This window comes from Lissotriton vulgaris, chromosome 8, assembly GCF_964263255.1.
Source record: "Lissotriton vulgaris chromosome 8, aLisVul1.2, whole genome shotgun sequence".
Lineage (NCBI taxonomy): Eukaryota > Metazoa > Chordata > Amphibia > Caudata > Salamandridae > Lissotriton > Lissotriton vulgaris.
Genome location: NC_141696.1, coordinates 450,558,096 through 450,585,283, shown reverse-complemented (window position 1 = coordinate 450,585,283; position 27,188 = coordinate 450,558,096). Strand labels below are relative to the sequence as shown.

The 27,188-nt window shown below is 43.6% G+C and overlaps 1 protein-coding gene across 1 annotated transcript in view; it reads right to left on the bottom strand.

Moving 5' to 3' along the window:
- Nucleotides 1–27,188, bottom strand: part of LOC147697160 (ATP-binding cassette sub-family C member 5-like) — a 2,119,944-nt gene that overhangs the window by 232,422 nt on the left and 1,860,334 nt on the right. Inside the window, exon 26 of the mRNA XM_086934231.1 lies at nt 7,574–7,763. Coding sequence (XP_086790357.1) covers nt 7,574–7,763 — 190 coding nt within the window. The remainder of the gene's footprint in view (nt 1–7,573; nt 7,764–27,188) is intronic.

Genomic DNA, 27,188 nt, shown 5'->3' with positions numbered 1-27,188 from the left:
GATACAAAAAAAAAATGGTCCTAGAACCATATTCACAAATGCAATCAGTCAAATAACATAGTTAAATTCAATTCATATGTTTATACAGGAGCCTAAAGAAAAAGTTTGAGGCAAGCTCCTACAACCTGAGTCAATTATGTAAACATCAAATAAGGGGATAAACAGACAACAAACCAAACAAGACAAGAGACGGGTCAGAAAGAGGAAGAGTACAATGAAACCGAAAGGATGACAGAAATAGTCAAGAGAGACAGATAAAGGGAATGGAGTGTGCAAGACAAGGTGAGGCATGGCAGAGTGTGAGGCATAGAAGAGGCAATCAGATAGGTAGGACTTTGCAAAAGACAGCTGGATAGTGAGACCGAACAAAAAACAAGGCAGCGCTGGGAGGGGGGCTGGGCAGAAATGCGAGTCACGGCCTGGCGGCCGTAAAGTGTGAAGCAGTGGGCGGGGAGGCAGGAGCAAATGGTAAGGGGAGCCTTTGAAGAGCAAGCCAGAAACACCAGGGGGGCGGAGAAGCAGATTGCCTAGGAAGCAGGCAGAAGGCTTGGGCTCGTGCATGAGCACATGCACTCGTGGAAATCCTCTTTTTGGGAGACCTCAGTTTAAGTCTTGGTTTCACTGCTATAGACTCGTCGTATTCCATTCCTGCGGAATGGGAATAGGCCGAGACCTAAAAATGTATTCAGCAAGTAATTTAATGTACTTATTTATGGTGAAAGCTCAAGTAATATTCAAGAGATACCGTTCAGAAGATGGTTGCTCCAAGGAGGAACGTGCTAGTAAGAGGAGGAGTGCTCAGTGTTGGTCAGTGAAAAGAAGGGAAGGAATTCAGTGGCATAGAAGAACAAGCATTTACAATGCAATGGTCTCTGCTTTGTTAAAGTTAGAGCTATTGGCATTGCAAATGGCATTTTTTTAACAGAAATAAATGGTATTTTCATTTACAATGGCAGTAGGTGAGCATTAGAGAGTAGTAGAGAATTTTAGCGGACACAGAGCTACACACACACAAACAGAGCCAAAGCCGCACACACACACACACACAGAGCCAGAGCCACACACAGAGCCACACACACACACACAGAGCCACACACACACACACACAGAGCCACACACACACACACAGAGCCACACACACACAGAGCCACACACACACACAGAGCCACACACACGCAGAGCCCAAAAAACACAATAAGTGTAAAAAATAATCTGGAAATGAAAACGGTGGCTGTTTCAAGGCTAACACGTAAAATACCTTACTAATGAGAAGTGTGCGAAGATACTCAGTGATAAGCTCTTCTGTAAACCTCCTCCGGAATACCACTGTACCAGGCCGTCAGTGAAAGAGAATAAGAATGTATCCGAATGCATCTAAATACGCGAAAACTCATGGAAATCTCTCGAAAAGGAGATGTCATACCTTAGTGTTTAATAACGTGGTGAATTACCCGATCCAACGTCTCAAGCACACTCTGGATGTAGACGCCGTTACTCAATGGCCGTGGTACGGTGACCCTCGTACGCTCACTCCATGACCGGCCAGTTAGCTAAGATGATTCCACCTCGAGACTACTACTCGTAACTTCGTACAAGCCGCTTAAAAACTTACCAACAGGAATAACCGGACGACTCAAACACAGGCTTCGCTCCTTGAGCTGACACGATACAAGCTCCTCTACTAACACCACGCGCAGAACGTATACAACGTGATCGAATGGTGGTCATGAAAATAGAAACAGGACTGCTGATGCTAGAAATGGGCGCCATCTTGGAGTGTGTAAACGGAAACAACTACGGAACAAAGTGAGCAGCAAAGTGTCTGATGTTGCGTGATTAATTATACAAACGTGATCTCACTGCGAAGAAATGCAAGAAAACTCCAAACCACTAAACAGGAAATAACTAAAATAACAAAATGGTCATAAATGAAATTGCCGGTGTTAATAAAATCGAAACAGTGAAAAAAACAGATATAAAAAAAAACGCCCACCACTAGAAAAGGGGTGGGGCTTAAAAAATCCAAAGACGAGAGAGAAACGCCCCTGAATCTGGAAAAGACAGGGCTTGAATGGAGTGACTCCACTCTCCTCCAATGGCTGGCCTCCTTTTAGGAAGCCAGCCAATGGAGAAGAGGGGCAGGTTCAAGCCCCACTGTAGAAAACATCTAGAAAACATTCAATCTCGGAGCTCCGCCCACACTGCTGCGCAGTGCGACGCTAGTCTGAGACCTAAAAAGGAACTGCGTATTTTTTAAAACAATACAAACGGTTGTCATTCTCCATCATATGCAGCCTAGCTATACATCTGTTTGTAAACAGTTTGAGTTATATGTACAAATACAGAAGTGAATTCCAATTTTGCACGATAAGGGACACAAAAAGGTAAGTCTAGGCCTATCCAAGGGCGTCAAGCACGTTCCTCCTTGGAGCAACCATCTTCTGAACGGTATCTCTTGAATATTACTTGAGCTTTCACCATAAATAAGTACATTAAATTACTTGGTGAATACATTTTTTGGTTTGTTGTCTGTTTATCCCCTTATTTGATGTTTAAATAATTGACTCAGGTTGTAGGAGCTTGCCTCAAACGTTTGCTTTAGGCTCCTGTATAAACATATGAATTGCATTTAACTACGTTATTTGACTAATTGCTTTTGTGAAAAAAGTTCTAGTAAATAATGTGACGGCAAGCACAAGCGAACTATTGCATGTGTCTGCAAAAAAAAGTGCCTGACTGCCTCATTTTTTATTCGGGGGGAGATATAAGTAATACTGTTAGAACTGGGGGTCTCTAGTTGGCAGAGGTAGGTACCACTGTCCAAATAGGGCCCCTTGCCTCTAGTCAGGGTAAGGAGGAAACACTCTTTAGATAACCTCTGCTCACCCCCTTGGTAGCTTGACACAAGCAGTCAGGCTTATCCAAAAGCAATGTGTAAAGTATTTGTACCAACACTCACAGTAACACAGTGAAAACACCACAAAATGACTCCACAACAGTTTAGAAAAATAAAGGTATTTAATCTAAACTACACAAGACCAAAACGACAAAAATCCAACATACACAGTTCAAGAATATGGTTTCAAAAGAGTTCTTAAGGTTGCAGTAACCTAGTCCACAGTTGCGTCACGTTTTGCCAACAGTACCTTTTAAAAGCGACAAAGTTCCAAAGCAGAAGCGGGTGCGGTAAAAAACAAGCGATGTGTTGCTCCTGAGACCTTGGGGAGGCGATGCGACAACCCGGCTGCAGTAGCGGGCGTGTTGTGACAAATCTGGTCTGTGTGGGGAGGAAGGCGGACTTGTATGGATTCCGGTGCGTAAATTCCGTAGGAAGTTTTCTCTTGCAAAGGCACGATGCGATGATCTTTGGAGTTGCGACGATCTCCGGGGCGAGAGGCGCAGACCAGTGGTGATCTCTCTCTCACCGCTCCTCGATGCGATGGCTTCTGCAACGATATTCGCAGCAACGTGATGTGGCCCGCAAGCAAGCGGTGCGGCAATCTCACCCAGCGACGACATGCTCTGCGACGACACTCGCAGCGATGGTAATCTTCTCGCATCTCGACCTTCGTAGCGGAGGGAATTTCCTCGCACTGTCGGGGATGCGCTCCGCAAGCGAGCGATGCGACAAAACTTGCAGAAAGTCTTTAAAAGCTTAGTTTCCAGCTTCCAAACATAGGTACAACTTCCAGAGGCACCACAACTGGCCCAAGCACTCTAGGAAGGACAGAACTCTCTCAGCAGAGTTCAGGGAACCTGGGGGTGAAGTCCTTTTGTTCCTGGGACTTCTTAACTGGGAGCCAGCTCTTCCAGGCCCTTGGAGATTTCTTCAAGCAAGGGGACACAGCACAAAGCTAAGTCCTTCCCCTCTCCTTGGCAGCAAAGCAACGGAAGGTCAGTCCAGCAAAGCAACAGCAGGACAGTCTTCCTTCTTCATTTTCAGCTTTCTCCTGGCAGAGGTTCCTTCTTGATTCCAGGATGATCTAATTTTCTGTTGTCAGGGGTCCTTTACTTATACCCCTAAAAGTCTTTGTTCTCTTTGTGCAAGTGGGCCCTGAGCCCGGTCTGAACCAGTTCTGGGTGTTCCTTGAACAATTTGTTTTCCTGGCTTCTCCTTTCTTTTCAGAGTGAGGGGCAGGGTCGTCAGCCGCCCAGCAGTAGGTGGACCCAGCATTGTGGAAGGCAGGCAAAGCCCTATTCAGGCCCAGGTGCTATCTCCTCCCACCACTCAAGTTGCAAATGCAGTCATTCAGCCTAGGGCTGACTCAGCCAGCCTCCTGGGGAATCCCTAGCCCCTGTCACTCTCAAACCAGACAGTCAATACACAAACAGGCCAAGGCACACAGAAAGGTCAGACAAGAGAACAGCTACTTTCTAAAAGTGCTGTTCTCTAACACAAGATTTAAAAACAACCTTTCCTAAAAGATGTGTTATTAAATTCTGAGTTCAGGGATACCAGACTTTTATGTCCCATCTTGTTCCTATGGGAAGATATGCTGGTAGTCACTGTAGCCAGCATCCCCCATAATAGCCTATAGAGCAAGATAGCCTCACAGCAGGGAAAAACAAAAATGGCTTTAATTCACTACCAGAGCATGTCACCTGCACAAGTACATGCCCTACCTTTCACATACACTGCACCCTGCCCAAGGGGGTACCTTGGGCCTTCCATAGGGGTGACAAATGTACACAGAAAGGGATGAGTTAGGCCCGGTCAGTGGGGACACTGACCAGGAAGACATGGCAGTTCACAGACTGCACACAGGCACTGTGGTGGCAGGCCCGAGGCACCATTTTAGGGCTTCTCATGTGGGTGGCACAATCAGTGCTGCAGACCCGCTAGTAGCATTTGACATCACCACCCCTGGCACACTCAGTGGACTTTACTAGGGACTTCTGGGTGATACAAATATGCCAATCAGGTATATCCAATTACAATAACAATTTACACAGGGAGCCCTAACACTCTGACACTGATCAGCAGTGGCAGAGTATCCAAAGCATCTAACCAGCAAAAACGAAATCCAGCACAGCATCAAAAATACAGGAGGTAGACGCAAAAAGATAGGGGGAACCACGCCAAAGATGCCTGGTCTAACAAATACAACAAAATGGGGGCAGGAAATGAAGAGGGACGGAGCCCCATAGCCCATTGCAAGAAATCGCCTCCGCTACCACTCAATCCCAACACTCTTCTTGCAGCTTCCACACCACCTTTTGCAGCACTTTCAATTTGCCTTGACCTCTATAAACTGACAGGGTCAAAACAGTTTTTCCTCCTAGTAAGGCTGGAGTCTAAATGTCTAGAGGGACCTTGGGATGAATAGCATATCCAAGGCAATAGAGGTAGTGGTAAAGCTGCCTTTCTTCTGCCAGCTGCTTCTGTACACTCCCAGATGGCTAATGCCTATTAAGTGTTCAGCGATTAACAACCATTGACCTTTTCTGCCCTAAAGGTAAGCCACTGTTCTTCGACCCAGAGTTGTTACCTCTCCTGGGTAAAGATGTGTATTGAAGCTCTGGAAACATGATAGATGGCAAAACTGGCTTTCCCTTCTAATATGACTGGGGAGAGGCAGTCTAAGAGGGTCCTGGAAGTGAGAAGCCCTCACTGGTATCTTCAAGTCAAAATAGCTAGTGTTAAGATTGCTCTTTGTTCTGCCAACTGTTCCTGTCCACCCCCAGATAGCTAACCCCTGCAGAGTGGTCAAAGTGGTCAGCAGCTAACTTCCATTGGCCTTTCCTAGGCCCAGAGACAAGACGTTCTCCCAGCCAATGATCTGTACTCCAACTCTGGAGGTGTGATGAGTGGCAGTACTGGTTTGACACCAGTTATAGATCAGGCAGCCTAAAGTACATTTTTACAAAGCGACTTTTCTGCATGTGTAATCAAAAATCGAATTTCACTATTAAGGTAGATTTAAAATACTAAGCAGGAAATATATTTGAAGCCTTTGTCTAGCTCTCTCCTTAGTGGTGGTGGAAAATAAAGATTTTAATCCACCCACACCCATTAGAGTAAGGTGCAGCCTGGACTACCGAGTGAAATAGCGTTTGGTTTTTAATTTCACTGTGAGGGCACATTAACCCCAACATGAGTCTGCCCTATTTTTATATATTAGCACCCTGATTTGTGGGTTTACAATGTACACTTTAAGAGTGACTTATGAATATATGAATTTAGGGTTTTTCTACAAGGTAAAAGCTGTTTTCCCGTCCATCTATCACAGCAGTATATTTAAGCTGAGCACAGTGGTGACCCTGAGAAAAATATTTTTTTGTCATATATGTGAGTGGTATATACACACACTGCAGCCCTAATATGACAGCTAACGTTCCATTCCATAGGTGCAATTAATACATCATTTACTTACGGTGAAATTAAATAGGCCAAAAGGGGCGGTCCAATGTACAGAACAATTTAGAGGGGAGGAACGTACAGGTATTTTACTACTGTTTAGCAGTAGTAAAGGGCACCAAGTGCTAAAGTCAACCAAAATAGAGTCCAGAAAAAGACAAGAAATTTGAGGTGCAAAGACAAATTTACTACAAATGCAGATGCAGTATGAATAGAAGAAACATGGTTCTTGTTTCTGCGGCCAGACAGCAACACTGCTGCTCTTTCAGCTTCCAATATTTGTAAATATATATTTTGCACCATGTTCACTAAAACAATGTAGGGGGATATGTACAAGGAAGTGGAGGAGAGAGGCGTTAGCCGTCGTTGCTTAACGCCTCACTCCTCCACTTCTGAAACGTAAGGCTGCACCATATTTATAAGAATGTGGTGCAGCCTTGTGTTTCCACCTGCGATATCGCTAGGTTTAGCAACTTAGTGCCAACGCAGGCATCCTTGCTCTAGAGTAGAAGGGTGTCTGCGTGCAGGGGAGGTTTCTTTATGTGTAGGAAGGTGTCCCTTCCTGCACATAAACAATCCTAAAAATGCCATTCTGTCACTTTCATGCATGCTGCTTCATGCAGCACACATGAAAGTGACAAAATGGAATTTTTTTCACAAGTTTGTTTTTGTACAGGAAGGGACACCTTACTGTACATAAAACAAACAATGGCATTTTGCTTTTTCCTTGTGTGCTGCACAAGGCAGCCCAAATGGAAAAAGCAAAAACGAGGAGAAATAATGTATTTCTCCTCATTTCACCATCTTAAGACCAGTTTTTTACCTGGTCTTAATGTTGGTGCTGCCTCCTATGTACGCCACCCTTACACATAGGAGGCAGCTTCAAAATGAATAGGTGTTGCAGTGAAATGCCCCCCGCACAACCCACTGCCTACCCCTTTCACGCTAACCATAGCGTGAAAGGGGGCCTTATGTACAAGGCAGCGTGAAGCCATGTTAAGTGGCTTAACATTGCCTTGTACATAAGGCGCAGCCCCTATCGCCACCACGTCACTATAGGTGACGTTGTGGTGGCGATAGGGGCTTGTACATATGCTCTGTCGTGTTTACAATAGGTGCATGAAATGTGAAAGTGGTTCAGGTAATAAACATACCCATCACACTGTGCTCAAAACAACCATGGTGTTAGTAGCTTTTTCGCTTAATAAATTTTACCTGATCCAGTTCTGCCAACAATACCAATTTTTTCTTTCGGTTTAATTTCAAAAGATACATTTTTAAGGACTAAAGGCAGGTCTTTGCGGTAACACATTTCTACATTCTGAAACTTGATCGCTCCCTCTTGTGGCCAGCATTGAGGAGGTGAGTACAGAATTTCGCATGGAGGTGCTTCAGGTTCCAAAGTCTGCAAAATACAAAAACAATCAATAAAATAATGCAGAAATAATGTATCAGAAATTCACACCTAACAAATCAATTTGATATGAAATGAAATGATTGAAATGATAACACACTTGTATAGCGCACGACTACCCGTAGGCATTGCGGCGCTTGTACGAATACCACCGCGGAACCCTTCCCGGCCTTTCCTTGTGAGGAGCCCACTCCTGGCCACCCCCAAGGTGAAGTCAGGCATCCTCAGCGTTGTTCGGGCCGTTGTAGGGATTAAGCAAGCTATTGCCCAGAGGTGCAGAGTGGGACTCATGATTAGAATAGGCACCGAAGCGAGAATTATCAGGTCCGAGGAAATTGAGCCCAAGACCCGCCGAGGCAGGAATTGAACCCTGGTCCCGGCCAGACTACTGCATCAGGGTCTGCTGCTCTAACGATGGAGCCACACTTCCCTACAATTTGAAGTTTACACATGTGGAAAATTGTTTTTGCTGATTGTTAGTCTAAAAAGCATGTATTCCCCTTCTAAGCTTATCCCAACAGAGTATAAAGAAAGTCGTAGTTGCATGTGTGAATTTTGAAAGCTGTACAAAACTTGAGTCAATGCACTTAAATTGGCTTGTTCCAAGGGACTACTGTACAGTATGTTCGTTTGGCAAGTTCTTTAGGTAGAAACCAAGTTACTCAGTTAATACATTATTTGAACAAATGAGTACATTCTTGGATATTGTTTTGGTTAATTAAATTCATGTGTACAATTGCTGTTTACCTCATTGATATGTTATGCTCTTGGCTGTTATTTAATCTTTGTAAGATACAAAATCGTTTAAAGATTTAAATTAAGATCATCATATACTTTTTTTCATTAACCAAATGTTAATGATTTTCAAACTTAACAATACACAGTCAATTTCTTTCACCTTACAGTATAACATATTAAGCAGGTATCCAGCATCGTGCAGTATTAGGATACCTCACCCAGTCCTTGGCTCTCCCATCACTTGCTCCAGATCTTGTTATGTTTCCGTGGACCTCCTCTCGCTTCGTAGGAGATCATCATATACTTGTTAGTAGTTTGTACTAATTGTACAATGGAGACATTATTGATCATTATCATTATATGATGATTGTTCAGATTGTACACTAATTGAAAGCTATATTTAATTGTGTATGTATGCTTTTAGGGTAAGGAATTTTTAACCTACATGAGCTTTGTTGCTGCATTCTGTTAAAGTTACATCTATTTCAGTTCTTTGTCCACAACCTCAATCTTTTTTGTGTCTATAAAGTTTGAAATATTGGTATTTGATCCCTTGTATACCGTTCCGGGCATCTTTAAAGGAGCCATCCAGCAGAGAGCAAAAAATAAGTTCTATTTGCACAATCCTCCATCGCTAACAATCAGAGCTTTATCCTTGTACATGATGAACTTCCTAAAAAGGTTAAGACAGCTTGGAATTCAAAGGGTGAGCAGAGCATGTTGTTGTTCCAGGCGATGAAGCGTATGCAATTTAGCAGAGTTGGGATGGGAATATCCTCTACATGATATACAATTGTATAGTCTGCCATGTGTGCTCGAACTGCAACTATCTCTTACTCTGGTTTTTGGATTTTGGCCCCAGCTTCACACTAATTCAGAGTGTCCGCGAATGCCTGGGCCTACCTTTAACTTAGGGTGGGTTCTAGACTTGTCCTGGACGTGAAGGGACACACAAAGTGAACCCTCTTATGACAGCAGGACTACTGTACCTAGCTCGGGTTTCGCAAATGTAGGGTTTCATGAGTATAGCACAGTGGTGGTAGCATACTGTATTTTGTAGTAATTATAGTCTAACCAGACATTTTTCCTTGCATCATACAAAGGGGAGCCCATTGGACCATTCACCCAAACTTCTGCTGTTAACTCTCAACCTGTAATCCTAGCGCCAAGATCCTGTGAGCTTCCACATATGCATGTGTTGGACTTGGCTCTTCTGGCCGGTTCACCCCTAAACTTTTTGCTTTTGATATGTGACCTGGTGTTAGTGATTTTTAGCTTCTACGCTCTTTACCACTGTGTCCCAGGGTAAAGTGCGTGTGTGTAGTGAGATTGGCTTGCCCTCCCATAGGAATGCATGGGGAATGTATGTGTCCATGTTAATTCCTGATGCGTGGGGGGTGCAGGTGCGAGTTTGGTATGTGCGGACTCGTGTGATTAAATGCTGCGCGATGATGTGTGCAGCATAAATGTGTCTAGTGTGGAAGTGCCACTTCTAGAAGTTGGCATATCTGTGTAATTTATGTCTGGCGTGTGATTGGCTGGAGCTGGCTGGTGAGCCTGGCTCCAGGAGTCAGGATGGGTCTGCCCTGGTGGTGAGTGGAGAGACTAGCATGCTGGTGTGAGGGAGGAGTGCACCTGGGACCTGAATGGGGCTGGGCTTTCCCCACACAATGCTGGCTCCACCCCCTGTGGTGCGTCTAATGTCCCTAGCCTGGCCAGTGAATGAGAAGAGGGGCTGAGCACATCACAGTGCTCCAAAACCAGCTGCGACTGGTTTTTCCCCCACCCTGCACACAGACAAAGGATTTACCTGTATAAAAAGGGGCTGTGTCCCCAGAAAGGTTGTTCTCTGTTCCTGATCCTGACTAGAGGGGGCCTGCTGCTGCTGGGCGCCAGGAGGACCGCTACTATGACTGCCTTCCTGTCTGGAGGGCCCAGTGAGCTGGCCCCTGGGCCCAGCCTTGCTCCCCCCCTGCCTGCTAAAAGGAACTTTTGCTGAATTGAAGGCCTTCCTGGAGTTTTCTTTGGCCTACCAGTGCCTAGAGGAGCGATGGAGCTTCCCTGCGAGGGAAGCTCTATATTGTGGGACCTTGCCTCTAAAGCACCTGGGAGAGCTTTGGCTTTTATTTGTTTTACGCGCTTTGTGCCCTAGGGGAGCGCTGTGTTAAGGGCCTCTTGCCCATTCAAGATGCAGGTGCCCACCCTGCATTGGACCCGCGATTTGGCCAGGGTTGTGCGCCTCCCGAGGGAGGCTACCCCTCAGTCTGCTGTATCGCCGATTTTCGAGTGCCTGGAGGGCCGCCGCGCTGCCCGCGGCGACGGGGAAGTACTGAGGCGGAAACATGAAGCGGACTGCCGTGGTCAGAAAAGAAGCAGGAAGCGGCGGGAGCCTATCCCGCGCTTCTGCCCCGCCCAAGGGAAGCCAGCGTCTCTCCACGAGAGGAGAGCCCCGAAGCGAGAGGAGAGCGGCTGGAAGTGCAGGCGGAGCTCCGTTGCTAAAGAAGAGCCCTGCGCTGCGTGACGAAGGAGACCAGCAGTGTTTGCCGCCCCCACAGAACCAGCGAGGTCCCGGTGAGTGCGGGGGCAGTAGTTTCCTTTCCCATAGAGCGGCCCCGGTTGACAGCGGGCCGCTCCAACGGTAGTGAGGCATTAGTGCAGTCCGAGCCCCCCGAGAGGGACTCCACCGTTGTCTGGCCATTGATATTTAGAGCCCACGAGGCTCCGGGGGCATTTTAGCGAACTCAAGCCCCCAGAGGGGGGGCTCCAATGTCTGGCCTCCTATTCTTTAGAGCCGCAGAGGCTTTTTGTGGCATTACTTCATTTCGAGTCCCCAGAGAGGGACTCCGACGATTTGGGGGCATTTTGTGTGGTAGAGCGGCCCCGGCAGGCAGCGGGCCGCTCCCCCCACAGCCGCTCCCCCCACACTGGGCGCAATTCTTTAGAGCCCACGAGACTCCAAGGCCGCATTTTCGTATTCAGAGCCTACAAGAGGCTCCTGAGGGCCCAGTCATTTGTTTAGGGCCACGAGGCTCCAACGTGTTGGCCCTAGTGTTGCTCCAGCTGCCCAGCACTTAGTGGGAAGCTGCTCCGTTTAGGTCCTGCGTTCTTGCTTTGCTGCCTGCGCAGCCTGCCCTGACAATTTGGGACACAGGGCGTTTTAGCCCCAGAGAGGGCAGTTGGCCTGGGAATAGCTATATGTTTTGGCCTATGTAATTCCTGCGCAATTGTGTTTTTCCCTACACCTCTGAATGTGTTGTGATGCAGCATGTGTAATGTTTTTATGCCTACACCCCTAAATGTATTGTGATGCTTAGGTGGTTGTTCTTCCTAGTACAGGTGTTGCTAGTGAGGTCCTGGTTCCCTGCGTGATATTTTCCTAAGGTGGTTAGGGTTGCGTAGGTGGTACTTACCTGTTACCAGTGATTACTGGTTGTGTGCTCTATTTCCTATTTTGTGCTACAGTAATTATTATTCCTACAAAGTGCTAATTCCTACAAGAATCCTAGTTCTTAAAGTGCTCAGTCCTGACAGTGGTCCACGTGGACTTGTCCCATGTACATAATCCCCTGTAATTTCTGCCCGTGCCTGTTGGCACGTTGTAAAGTGTGTGTTTTTATCTAATGTGTTTGGTACAATACAAAGGCTATTTTTATATATAACCTTGTGTGGCGTTTCCTTTGTGGTGGGCCTTGGGTGTTGTTGCTGGGTGCGCGCGCAAACACTTAACCTACATTGCCTCCGGGATAAGCCTGACTGCTTGCGCCACGTTGCCTAGAGGGTGAGCAGGGGTTATCTTTGGCGTGTAACTCGCTTGCCCTGACTAGAGTGGTGGTTTCTGCCTGGCTTTGGCGCAAGCCTCAGCCAACCAGAAATCCCATTTCTAAACAGCATGTATGCCAGTGGACACTAGTATGGAGTGCATCAAGGCCTGAGTAAACCAAAGTCACACATGACTGTGGGCTCCATTTTGAAAGTCCCTAGCCTGTTCATGTGTACAAGATGGAGGTGGAGAGTAGCTTTCTCAAAAAATGAAAGGGAATTGCTGACATTTCTGAGACTGGAGGGATGGAACCCAGGCACTGAAGTGGGGAAAGATGAGAGAGGAGACAAGATTTGGCTAAAAATAATTAAATTAGGTCCTTTCTGAGACAAAAAGCTGTCATTTGGTGGATGGCAGGGGTAAAGACATGCCTGCAGTATCTGTGAAGGGTCCTTAAGAAGGGGGGCATGCCTTTGCCTTTCTTCCTGATCACTGTCAGATGTCACTACTGAGAGTAAGGTACAGACTGCTTACACCTCTTTGAACTTCTATTATGTGTGCCCCAGACTGGACACGTCCCTGTTGTGAAGAGCATCGCCCAAGACAAAGGCTGAGTCTTGAAGACTGCATGAGAAAAACACATGACAGATGAACTGAACAAAACGGGTTACGCAAAGGCAGACAGGGAATCCATGTACCCAGTCTGGTAACAAAGACAGAGCTGCTAATCCACTTATTGTTCCAAGTTTTCTTGAAAAGAGGAAGGACTGCTGCCCAGAGTATCCAGATAACTACTGCACAATAAGGGCTCCTCTTCCTGTCTGACAGCCAGATTCCCAAAGTCGAGGGGACATTACAGGAAGTCTTATCTGGAAGAGGAATGGCAGACTTGTCTTGGAAACCAGGGAGGACTCCCTTCATGAGAGTGAAAAAGCGCACCAAACCTGCAGGAGGAGATGACAATTTGAAGGGGCTGAAGCATTTGACCCTGGTACATGGGTTTGTCACCGGAGATTCACAGACTGCATGATTAGGATCACTGTTCTGTCTTCGCAACCGTCAGATGAACCACAGCATTTTCAAAGCATGCTGAGCAGCTTCCACGTGTTATACCCATCGTCGTTTGCTCAAGCACTTGTGTCCAGTGTGCACTATTGGCAGGCCCAACTGAAGTCGAGTTAGAAACATGATTTGCTGCTCCTGCTGTGTGCCAGTGATTCCAAATGGTGTGATGCTGAACAACTGTCCTGTGCCATGAGGACTCAACCACTAACAACTAAAGACTGCAACTCAGCAGTACATATTGTTGTACACCACACGAGCAGCATACTCAGCACTGAATCCAAGAGAGCCCAGGGGGAAGCACTACTCAAAAGAGTTAGGCCGGCACTTCAAGGCACCCAATGCACCTGACAGCCGTGGCCCCAGAATTCAGCCAAAAAGTATATTGCCACCGGAGCCCTGGACCTGGAACCGAGGATAGCCAACCACCTCCACCCATTGACCCTGAGCATCTGACAGGAGCTCACCAGAGTGACGGAATTGGGCTTGGTAAACCAGCAAGGCCCCCCTGTGACGAGCAACTGCCAGAGCCTGAGAGAAGACTATGACAGTAGCCCCTTGCTTCTGCCATGGCCCTCCATAACCCCGCCATTTGGCAGGCAGCCACGCATCAGCAGTGGGACTGTTGCAAGCCGTGCACAAGAGTTGCACCCACCCCTAGTGAACCCGCCACCCACGGGAACGCTCAAAGAAGCCTAGTGCTGCTCTTGAAGGAAACAAGTTAGAGACTGTCCCAACCAAAGAGCCCGAAGGGAAATTTTGTTAAAAGTGTTGCATGCAGAGCTCTGCACCTAAAACTAGAGACTATGTCAGAAGAAACTTATGACCCTTGAAATGGAGGGGGGTAGAGTGCTTAGATTGTGACCCCCTCCTCGAAGTGCATGGGACTCACACCCATTAGTCAAGTACCTAACATGATTGAAGTGCGTAGTTTTGTGCTTTCTGGTATAATAAGCTACTTGTCTTTTTCTAAATTGAAGAACTGAGCTGAATATTCATCATACTGAGTTGCTGGGTGTATTGTTGAGTGCTGGGCCTAGTACCCCACACTAACCTCCCTTGCTACCACTATGAGTCAAGTACTGAAAGGGTTGTACCTGGCCCAGTTTACATAGCCATAGTACCGCGTGCCCCTGGACAGTAGAAGCACAACACTCCAGCCTCCACGGCTGCGGCCTGTAGCTCCTACTTCCCTTGTCAGTCTTTAGGTTAAGTACCCCCCACTAGGTAAAAACAATTAACATTGAAGGATCTAACAAAATCAGCTAAGGATGGTGTACTAAAATTATAAAGAACAGCTCAAACATCCAACCAATCCAAACTTTTATGGGGATTCTTTGCGCACTTCAAAGGATTTAGTGCCAGCTGCTTTGAGGATTATGTGAAGAATTCAAATTTTCTTAAGGCTGCCGCACTGTATATATCACATGACTTAATTGTCATCTGTGTTTATGGGTCAGATCAGGGTATGGTGTGGGGCAACAGCCATGGCCAGCCATACCATGACACAATAGTGCGAGTGGTGCAAAGCTTGCATTGCAAATTAAAGTGTGCAGTGGAAAGTGGGCAGAGAAGCTCAGCGCAACACATCGGATTCACACTTTCATCTGCGAGACAAAATCAATGTTCTTTAAGAGAGGTAAGGGCACACACCATGCCCCTCATCCCAGTATGTCAACCCCTGATGCTGCTCCAAATAATAAAGAACAATGGTAGGCAGGCTACAGCAGCTCACCCTGCTACATTATAAAACCACAAGGTTATTGGCATGGCCAGACCGGCTTTACATGGCACTCAACCATTTCCTTGAATGTTTGGAGCCCTGAAGGTTGCTTTTTCTAGCCCAATGGGCTGCCTTGCTTGCTTTCGCTAGTCCCAACCCCAGCCCCACTCAGCTGCCCTTCACTTTCCCCTTTTAGTTTGAGAGCCTGACTTTGGAGTTGAGCAGGGCACAGCTGCAGACCCTTGAAATAACAGATTTGGAACTCAAATATAAACTGAACGTATCCTGTGAGCCAACATATGCAGTTTTTATATGCAGAGCACTGATCATGGCAGCAGGCAGAGCTCTGTTTGAAAGAGATGTGCCTGCTACAAAAAGGCATCACTTCTCTCTAATGCAGAGGGCCACGTCACACGTGCAATGTGATTGAGCTGTCATTCACACCGTGTATGTTCCACTTCCCCATCAGCCCCAAGACATGAAGGGAAGTGAGCAGGACTGGCAATGCAGGTGGCAAAGTAAGATAAGTAAAAACAATCTCTAGAGCAGGGGTCTTTTCTGTAGTGAGAGCTAATTCTACTCAAGGAAAGTCCTGCTGAGCTACTAGCATATTTTATCACTGTAAAATGCTGATGATATGTATTTACATTACACTATGACCACCCTAAGCACAATTATCAGTAGTAACCACCCAAAAATTCCAGGTGAATTTCTCAGCAGAATGCTAGGAAAACGTTGATCATATTAAATGCTTGTAATCAAGTAAAATCCAAATCATCACATGCTGTTTGTGCCACAAAGGGTATTACCACAGCAGTAAGTCTCCCCAACTCAAATTGAATTATCATTCAGCTAACAACTTTAAATGTGTTTTAGAATTGCAATATTTTGTCTTCATTAGCATATTAGTTTTTGAAAATACACATATTTTTCTATCAAAATCCTTTTCCACTTTGAGCAATCAAACTCAATTTTCCAGAAGAAAAACCTTTTCTGAAAAAGCAAACATTTTTCCTTTAAGAATCAAATCAGTTTTCATTGTCAGAAAATACAGTCCCTAAACATCAGCTTTTCGTTTTCATTGAGTACCGCCATGTAAAATGCCTCTCATAGACAAATTATGCTTCAAATACCCAGGTATTGGAATCACAGGCCATGCTTCCTCACTATAACACTAAGAATGCCTCTGTTATGCTTATAATGCCCACCAGGGCTACCACTGTGCCACCGCTGGATGCCCAACATATATCAGTTATGGCCATTATTATGGGAGAAGCGGTTGCCACTCTGTCAGGAATGGCTAAAAGCAGGCCAGTCATGCTCTTAATATGTCAGTGATGGCAGCAAGTCTGTAATTACTAGACTTGTATGCTCAAAATAGTCAAGGATGGAAAATATTTTGACTATGGCACATTATACCATGAATGGGCACAATTGAGTCAGAGATAATACTCTTATGATGAGGACCAGCATACATATTTGGCAGTCCTTGACGCTAGGAGTAGCTTTAAGGATTCAACACTATTTATTTGGGAAGGACACAATGTCACACAACCACACAAAAATGAATGTGATGCTTTTAATTTTCTCTGCCCTGGATGCATACTCTCTTCACCTCAGCTCTTTGGTTGATCATGCTCCTAACTAACATATTTTCACTCTAGTTCTCGCAGTCACACCCTTTGGTAGGTCAGCCCTGGTAACTGCTGCTACTATTCTTTGATGGCACACACAGTGCGACTGATCGAGCAGGGCGGATAACACGGGCAATCTACTTCTTCGGGAGATTAAGAGTGGATAAAGATGGTCCATGTGGCAGACCCATAGGCCAAATCTGCAGCTTCCACATGCTTCAATACCCTCCGTATACTGTTGTTTTTACATTGACATTGACTGATTTTTGATGCGGAACTCCGATAAAGGTCCACATCAAAAATCAGTCAATGTCAATGTAAAAACAACAGGAAAAGAAAGAATCTACAAAGTAAGAGCATATTAAGTGCAATTAGGGCATATAGGCTACATGGTTTACGTTAGATGCTAGGGCTATTTAACCATTGGGCTCAGAGCATGCAGCCCATGCATCAGGTTAAGGGGATTGCCTGTTTGGGACTGGAATGGGCCAAGGGTCATAGATGCTGCCTGTTTCACAATCTACGGATAATTTCCAAGACACAACCACAAACAAGGCCATGCACGCTGGCTCACAACAAACACACACCACTTTCTAACAGCAAACAAGGTTAATCCACCATTCATTCACTCACCAAACTGTACCCAGAAGCTTAACACACTCCTACACACCCTTGTACCCCTACACCAACACACTACAACACAAACCACAACTCTGTACTACTATACAACCAAATACACATTTTCCTTACGTACCAATAAAACTAAACACTCACACCATTAATCTCACAAACCTCCACCCTTTCCAAACATATCGCTTTCACTACCCACTACTTTCTCCTAGCATTGCCCTTGCCACCCCTCTCAACCCATTCTGCAACAATCTATCAAACCACATTACCTCACAACCATCCTCTTCTCACACATAACCAATGATAACACTTTTTCAACACTCTCCTCCACCAATAGGACACATTCTTCCCCCTACCCAAACTACAGCCATCTCTCAACATACATATTTTCCCAGTCACACAACACAGAGACTCTCTTTGAAACACAATCCCACCTCCTTCTCCTTCAGCAAACTCAACTCACCAGTCCCGCTCACTCAAATCCTACATTTAAAGTCACTATCAACATACCAGCTAATACTACCCCACAAAAACAAGCACACATACCAGTTTTTATGAACAAAATGTCATACCTTTAATAACTCCCCACCATCCCAACATACCTAAGCACATCTACTCTTCTCTGAATACCAGCAAAAATAATACACATTTGAATCCTCTATCTCACACTCTCCATGCAACAAATGCACCAATAGTTCAATTCATAAACACACAAAAACACCCATTTTAAACGTCTATCGTACATTGCTCAATTCAGAGCCATACCACATGACCCTAATAGCCCACCACCACCCATCATCTATACACTTTCCACCTTGGACATACCAAAACCAAGGTACTCAACAACGCTCTTCATAACCTCGCTTCCCCACCTTTGACTCACAAATTCAAAGGCCAACCACTCAACTGCAGGTACACGTATCAAAACCCACACAACCAGACGCAAAAAATGTCTTTCAAGCCTTTTGGAAGAAGATAATGATAAACAATCACAACACTTTCTCTACAAGGAAAACGCGAAAGGTCAAGGCATTAGAAGCCTGCACCAGTCAGTCTAGTGTATTGTAATTAAAACAAAGGCATGGTGCAGTGAGCCAGGAAAGTAACCTTCCTCCGTCCCCACTAATTGGGAAAACCCAAAAACAACCAAAAACCAAATATTAACGTATGTTATTGTTCACCGGAGTTTTGTATCCAAAAGGTACAGCGGAACATAGAAGTCAACAATTGAATGTGCATAACATTAGCATAGTGCCTCCCAAATAAATCAAGTTAGCTGTCAGGTTAATGGAAACATATTCTTCCTTTATTCTCTATTCTTTTGTTCATGATTCTTTTTAAAACCACAGCACGAAATTGATAGCCAACGTGAAGCGTTTTGTCCCAACTGGACGTCTTCAAGGCTTTTGCATATTTAAGTATCTCACACAGACGCTTCACGTCAAGTTTACTGTGGCAAGAGAAGTACTGATACAAGGTGAATCTTGGTATATTCAAGAGAAGACGCGCAGATTCTATATGTCAAACGTACTGTGACACAGTAATATTTTTAAACAGTAAATGGGAAAAGTGTGCCTCAATATCTCAAACTGATGTCCGGTTCCAAAAATGTCAGACAACAATTTCTCCGTCCTCTGACAATTAACATCACTAACAAGAACACTAGCCACAACTTCAAAGGGCAATACTCACCCTCCTGCAGTACAAATGCACGCCACTTGCAAAATAACTTCTTTAGATTGCGTGCTGATTAATGCTCGTTCCATTTAAGAAAGCAAGTTCCACATATTTGACCTACTGATGGACACAGGAACTGACTTACTTTTTATAACTGATTAATGGTTGGGGGAAGATATGGCACCAGTATTGCATGAAGTTGTTCCACCACAATATCAAACTCTAACAGAAATCACATGGGCAAAAAAGTAGGCGGCTTAGGCATCATATTTAAAGAAACAACAATTCTCACCAAAGCTGAATATATTCCTTTACACTGTTGTGAGGCCCTCATTTTCAGATGCAACCCAATCCTAACCTTTTCATGTTACTTTTTCCTTCTCTACGGACCACCAGCAAGACACATTGTCAGACACAATCTCTAACTTTTTCATAATATACTCAAACATATGCATCCTAGGAGACCTCAAAATATGGTTTGACAAACTTAATATGCCACACCCGAGAACCATCCTAGCTATCCTAAGCACACGCAACCCACATCAACGTGTTCCCAATCCCACACGCATCGCTGGACACAAATTAGATATCATCTTCCCCAACCCAGCCCTAGTCATGTGGTCTGTCCAGTACCTTGTGGTGGTTAACAAAAGTCACCAAAACTCACCAAAAATAAAATCATCCTGCCCTCAACTACATATTGCCCTTGGAACAAACTAAATTTAGAGGAACTAGAAAACCTGCTCACCTCCAACACAGATCTGGTCACAATACGGTCAGTACAAACACTCTATGGATGCCTCCTAAAAGCTTTTGAGCTTCTAGTTCTTCTGAAAACATCCATGCACAACAAAGGAAAATACACCTGTTGGATGAATGCTGAATTATAAAAGATCAAAAATAAATTGCTAAACTTCAACTTAAATAACTCAAAACAAACAACCATCAAGACAAGATATACCTTCACAGGCACAACAAAATATAAAAGTCATCAATCAAAAAGGAAAAAAAACTATACTATTCAAACCAAATCCACAATGCAAAGTGAGCTAATAAGGGATTTTAGAAAAAATACTCACAGAATGCCAAAATGCCCAGAAGCTACCTACACCATTTCTCAGCAATTTTGTAACAAACTGACAAATCACTGCTCAACTTAAGAAAACATGTTGGATTCTTATTTAAATAACAGCAACAGGCCCAACCCATTTCTTACAAAACCATGCAAGGAAAGTCCAATCCAGCCTATACGCTCCTTCGAAGATCTATCATCAATGTTTTGGATTGTGTCAATGCGAGTAAGCCAGCAGGGTCCCCCTCTGACCCTTGCCTAACTCAAAACTTTAAAAAGATTGTACTATCAGCTTCTGCATCCATCCCCGTCAGAACATTTATCAACATCTCTTTAACAACAGGAGTTTTCCCAAAAGAATTAAAAAAGGCTTAGGTAGGTCCATGTTTAAAAAAATCTAACACGGCCAATCTAGATCCTGATAACTACAGACCCATAGCAAACAGAGCATTCTTGGGCAAACTTATAGAAAGAGCAGCTTTCACTCTGATGTCGCAATTCATTGAAGACAATTCCATACTTTCAAACTTCAAAACTGCATTCTGTCCTGGAAGAGGCATATAATTGGCCCTAATATTTATCTGGGATGACCTTAAAAACTATGTAGACCAGAACAGGGTTGCTGCTCTTCTTCTCCTGGACCTCTCCACATCCTTTGACACAGTCGATCATGACACAGTAATCAAAAGACAGGAGGAAGCCAGAAAAGAGGGCACAGCTCTCGCTTAGATCACATCGTACCTACACAATAGAACAAATATTATGCATACCCCTCCATTATCTTAAAAAACATACAGCATTAAGTAGGAGTCCCTCAAGGCTCCCCACTCGTACTTTTCAACATCTATATGAAATCATTACCAGAGCTGATCAATGGCATTGACTTCACCTGCTATAGAACGTTTGACGGAACCACAAATGCCATCATCATGCATGCCATCACCACACAGCCATAACTACGCAATGCTTTTACCAAGTATTTCCTTTACCACACAAGTCATTACCATGCATATGCCTTTACCACACATACCTTTACAATGAAAATGTAAGTTTCTTGCAGGTAAGTAGAGAACCTTTGCAGTTGCCTGGTTTTAGTGATGCTCACAAATATAGCACGATTAAAAAGACAGGAAAGTCACTAAAGGATTACATAGAGGAACCTCTTTGAGAAGCTCTTATAGGTACAAATTTTAACTATCTCTTGCTTCTTCAATTTATCAAAGAAACAGATAGATGTAAAAATAAAATGTACACCTGAAAAACACTAGTTCCAATTTCTTTTGTATAAAAAACTATCCTTTAGAAGTTGCTAGTCATTAGAAAAGGTAGAGGTTATATACTGTACCCTTAAATAATTTTTACATAATAACCTGGCAGCAATAGTGTACACATGTTAAAAAAGGATGCACTGGTTTGACAGTTAACCAATTTAAAGATACAAACAATAACTGGGGTGAATTTAGGTAAAGCAATGTCAAGACCTGATGAAAGCACTCTTTTAGAGTTATGGAAAAGTGAGATATAAGGTACCATAAGCATATTGTGTATATTCATGGGGACACAAGTTATAGGGATACAGCATCTTCCCAGCCTGACCACGTTATGATACCAGTTATCTTTACACCTCCCTTGCTTTAGGTGTAAGAATTGCAGCTTGATGGTAATTGATACTCAATGGTCAATGTTTCAGATCAACCTGAAAATGTTAAGAAGCTTTCAGATTTTGTAAACTAACAGTAGGCTTCAGTAACTTGATAAAGCTGGGTAACTGGTTTGCAGGCTTTACTTGGGTTTAACTGCCTTTGGTAAAGAGGTATGCTCCCTGCTAAAAGAAGGCACCCGAAAAATAATTCCAGCTTATAGATATTCTAGATCCCAGCACCTATACACCAAGTAGACCATCTGGTGTGGTGGCCACTGGTGGCCACTAGGAAACAGAATCCAGTTCCTGTTGTTTCGAGGGTTAGTAAAGGGACAAGCGATTTGGCTTGAAATTATGGCAGGTAGAAATGTTGTGGGATAGGTCCCATTATTTTGTCCCAAAGCTGGTCCAAAATGTTCATGTGCTTCTATCTCAAGTCAAATCATTTTATCTTTATTCAGATGATAAAAACATCCATCAAAGCACATCCATAAAAATACATTTAAGAATTAAAACTTAATCTAGTCGTACAATACAACAGCAATTTCAATCTGTAGGAAACTGGCTCTTTAAAAAAAGAGGTATACTGTGCAAAGAGTCCAGGTATTCCCTTATGCATGGACAGGGGCTTGCTCTAGCAATCCCAAGGTGCTCTTTCAAGGGGTAGTATGGTTGAGCAGCCTTAGGTTTATCAGAGAGGAGTGTTAGACATCTATAAAAAATACAGAGTCATGAAATGATGCACACAGCTCAAAAAGGAGATCCACACCAATTTATGAAAATAACACGTATCTTTATATATATTTAGCACCAGAATAAATACGATCAGGTAAGTACGTTTCTAGATAAAAGACTTGTAGTTTTCAAAAGTCAACGCAGTGCAATTTTCCAAGGCAGCAATGTTATGCTATGGAGGAAAAACAAATACTGCATACAATGACTTCACAGCGACTTATGGGACCAATCTCCGGGACTAAAGGTCCAAGGAAGCACCAAGAGGTCCCACCAGGCAGCACTAAGGCGGCTGGGTGCAGAGGTGCAGTACAGGGTTGGGTGCCCGATTTTAGTCAATAGGGATTGGACTGGTTGGAAACAGGCTGCGGGTTTACACTGGGAGGCCAGTCGGTCGGAACCAACAGGGTGTCTGAAGTCTCAGAGACATGGGGACACCTTTGGTCCTCTTCTCCTGGGCAGCCGGGTCAGAGGTGTTTTTGTCACCAGAGACTCTTGCGGCAGAGAGGGCCTACACAAAGAGGCTGCATGTGGCATTGAGAAGTCCACAGCTGAGAAACAAAGGGTGGGCTAGTGAAGTAGTGTGGCTCACTGGTTAGAGGCGGCAGACCCGAGAGCAGAGGACGGCCCGGGACCAGGGTTCGATTCCCGGCGCGGCAGGTTTCTGGACCAGGGTCAGCGGACTCGATAATTCTCTCGCCTCGGTGCCCACTCTGATCAGCGATCACACTCGGCAACTCTGGGCATTAGCTTGCCTCATCTTCACTAACGGCCCCACCAGACCGCCGGGGATGCCTGGTCTCACCCTGGAGATACCCATTAAGGGACCATCTCTCAGGGAAGCCAGGAAGGGTTTCGCAGCGGTCGAAGCGCCTTGGGACCCTACGGGTAAGTAGTGCGCTATATAAATGCCAATAAATTTACATACAGTCTGGAGGGTCTGGGTACTGGACTGGCACAGTTGGCCATCTTCAGCTTGGGCTAGGTGCACGGACGCAGTCTGCTTTTGGTGGTCTGGAGTCCTCGCAGCTCTTCAGGGGTGCCTACAGTTTGCAGGGAAGTAGCTCTGCTACTCTACGGGAGGTGCTGGGTCTTGAGTGAAGGCTGGTAGTCCTCCCAGTCTTTTGGAGGCACAGGCAATTGTTGAGGACAGTAGGCAGGCCGGCAGGGACGGCGCCACGGCAGTTGCTGGTCTTCTTTTCTTGCTTTTTGGTACTCTTCAGATTCCATCTTTTTATTTCAGGTCTGCAGGATTGTACTTTCTGGTGCCAGGGGCTCCCCTAAATACTGGCTTTAGGGGTGTTAGGTGAGTGTAGGGTAGTAGTCAATGGGCTACTTACCCATGGGGACACCATGCTCCCTATATGACCACTTCAACGAGGAAAGTGGGCATAACTCTGTCCCAGAGTTCCTAAGTTTGACATAAAAAAGATAGCAGACTTATTTTCGTATTCACTTGAACTAGCCTGAATGTCAAAACGCCTTTGATAACTACTAATTTTCCAGGATGTCCAGGCGTCAAATGGACCCTGGACAGGGGGGGGGGAGGCATCCTCTCCTGTTAAGGGAAGCCAAATTTGCATACCAAAATCTGTGGGCTCTTTAAAGCTCCCTGCCCTGGAATGCTAATTTGCAGGTCATCCTGTGTGAGGGGGTGGAAAGGGATCTATGACATAATATCGACAGACAGAATATAGACATACAAAAATATCGAAGCAAAAATATCGACATCAAAAATATCGAAGTTCTATCTACATAAAGGTAAGTACAAAAATATAGAGAAAAAAAATATTGTAGTACAAAAATATAGAAGTAAAAAATATCGTTTTTAAAATGTATTAATAATGTAAAAGTAATTTAAAAATACATATAATTTAACAAAATATAGATATAAACAATAAAACATATTTAAAAAAATAATAACTAATATATATATATACATTTAAAATAAATTAAAAACTCTACATATAAATTAATATATATACTTACTCCACATATTGCATCAGTAGGGAAAGCTTTGGATAGCGTAAGGGTAAAAATTACTATTCCCACTCCAGAGGGTGCAACAGTAGGGAAAGCGCTGGATAGCGTAGGGGTAAAAATTACTATTCCCACTCCAGAGGGTGCAACAGTAGGGAAAGTGTTGGATAGCATAGGGAAAAAAATTACTATTCCCACTCCAAAGGGTGCAACAGTAGGGAAAGCGTTAAATAGCGTACGGGTAAAAATTACTATTCACACTCCAGAGGGTGCAACAGTAGGGAAAGCGCTGGATAGCGTAGGGGTAAAAATTACTATTACCACTCCAGAGGGTGCAACAGTAGGGAAAGCGTTGGATAGCGTAGGGGAAAAAAATACTATTCCCTCTCCAAAGGTTCCAACAGTAGGGAAAGCGTTGGATACCGTTGGGGTAACAATTACTATTCCCACTCCAGAGAGTGCAACAGTAGGGAAAGCGTTGTATAGCGTAGGAGTAAAAATTACTATTCCCACTCCAAAGGGTGCAACAGAAGGGAAAGCGTTGGTTAGCGTGGGGGTAAAAATTACTATTCCCACTCCAGAGAGTGCAACAGTAGGGACAGCGTTGGATAGCGTAAGGGTAACAATTACTATTCCCACTCTAAAGGGTGCAACAGTAGGGAAAGCGTTGGATAGCGTGGGGGTAAAAATGACTATTCCCACTCCAGAGAGTGCAACAGTAGGGAAAGCGTTGGATAGTGTATAAATTACTATTCCCACTACAAAGGGTGTAGCAGTAGGGAAAGCGTTGGATAGCATGGGGGTAAAAATTACTATTCCCACTCCAAAGAGTGCAACAGTAGGAAAAGCGTTGGATAGCGTGGGGGTAAAAATTATTATTCCCACTCCAGAGAGTGCAACAGTAGGGAAAGCGTTGGATAGCGTAAGGGTAAAAATTACTATTCCCACTCCAGAGGGTGCAACAGTAGGGAAAGCGTTGGATAGCGTAGGGGTAAAAATGACTATTCCCACTCTAAAGGGTGCAACAGTAGGGAAAGTGTTGGATAGCGTGGGGGTAAAAATTACTATTCCCACTCCAGAGAGTGCAACAGTAGGGAAAGCGTTGGATAGCGTAAGGGTAACAATTACTATTCCCACTCCAAAGGGTGCAACAGTAGGGAAAGCGTTGGATAGCATGGGGGTAAAAATTACTATTCCCACTCCAGAGGGTGCAATAGTAGCAAAAGCGCAGGATAGCGTAGGCGTTATATTAACATACTTATCAATTACATATTTTTTTAAACAAAAAAAAGATGTAATATTTTATTTACAAAAATATATTACTAAATACCAAATATTTATAGTTAATATTTACTTAAATAATAAAAAATTACTTCCCACGCTACTCCCCCTTCAACACACAACACACTACACATACAAACAAACACAATTAATATAAATATCAATTAATCAATTAATAACAATTAATATTATTAAATTGATGTAATTATACATTAACTAATTGACAAATATTAATTACCAATTAATAATTAACAAGAAATTTACAATAAACAATATTTATTAATACATTATTTATAAATAATATTATAAAATAATTTAAAAAAACGAATTACCAGATAATTAATTAACAATTAGTTAATAATTAATACCAATAAATAAATACAATCTCTTTAATTCATTTTATTTAAATATTTCACACCCTATTCCCCTATAAACACACAACCCACTACACATAAATAAATCACATAAAAAATGTAATTATCATTTAATCACCTAATAATAATTAATTACCAATTAATTATTAATTAACAATAACAAAAACTAAAAAAATATTACTACATTAACTCTGATTAATTTAATTAACTAATTAATAATAATTATTTCCCATTATTATTAATTAACAATTGATTATTAATAAAAAAATATAAAAAATAATAATTGATTATAATTAAATTACTTCCCACCCTATTCCCCTATAAACCCACAACCCGCTCTGATACTAAAACGCAAAATGTAAACAAAATTACTAATTTCTAAACATACATTAAAAAACATGTTTAGCAAACATATAAAACACATAATAAAATACATAACACTAACAAAAAGTCGATATTAGTAACTTAGATACCTTAAAATCGATATTCTGTCCATCGATATGATTGCACATCGATATTCTATACCATCGAAATTAAAACATCGATATTATTGTATATCAATATTTTAATTTCGATATTTTAGCTACCTACTGGTGTAAAGACCCTCTGCGGAGCAGGCTTTGTTCCTGACCTCCTGAGAGCAAAGGCCTTCACCCCTGGGGGTCAGAAACTTGTCTGTGGTGGCAGGCTGGCTTGGACCAGTCAGTCAGCCCTCTAGAAGTTGGTAGTTTTTTAGGGGGCACCTCTAAGTGGCCCTCTATGTGCATGTAGTAATACATTTATCACTTGTGGATTTATTTATACAAGATGTTTGATATCAAACATCTTGGGTTTCAGTGAAGCCATCATGCATCATGTATCTGGGGAACTCGTATTCACCAGTGTCCAGCACATGTACTTAAAATGGTTTCCCTGGTCAGTTGTACTGGCAGCGATTATTCTGATCAGCAAATAGGCATATCTGCTCGTGTAGATATAACCAACACATGTAGTTGAAAGCCTAACAAGGACAAGACTGATCCTTGGAAAAATGTGTAATCAACACCAATATGCATTGTAAATGCTCGGGTGGATTTCCTCTAGGGTTGACACAAGCTAGCCAGGAGTGGCT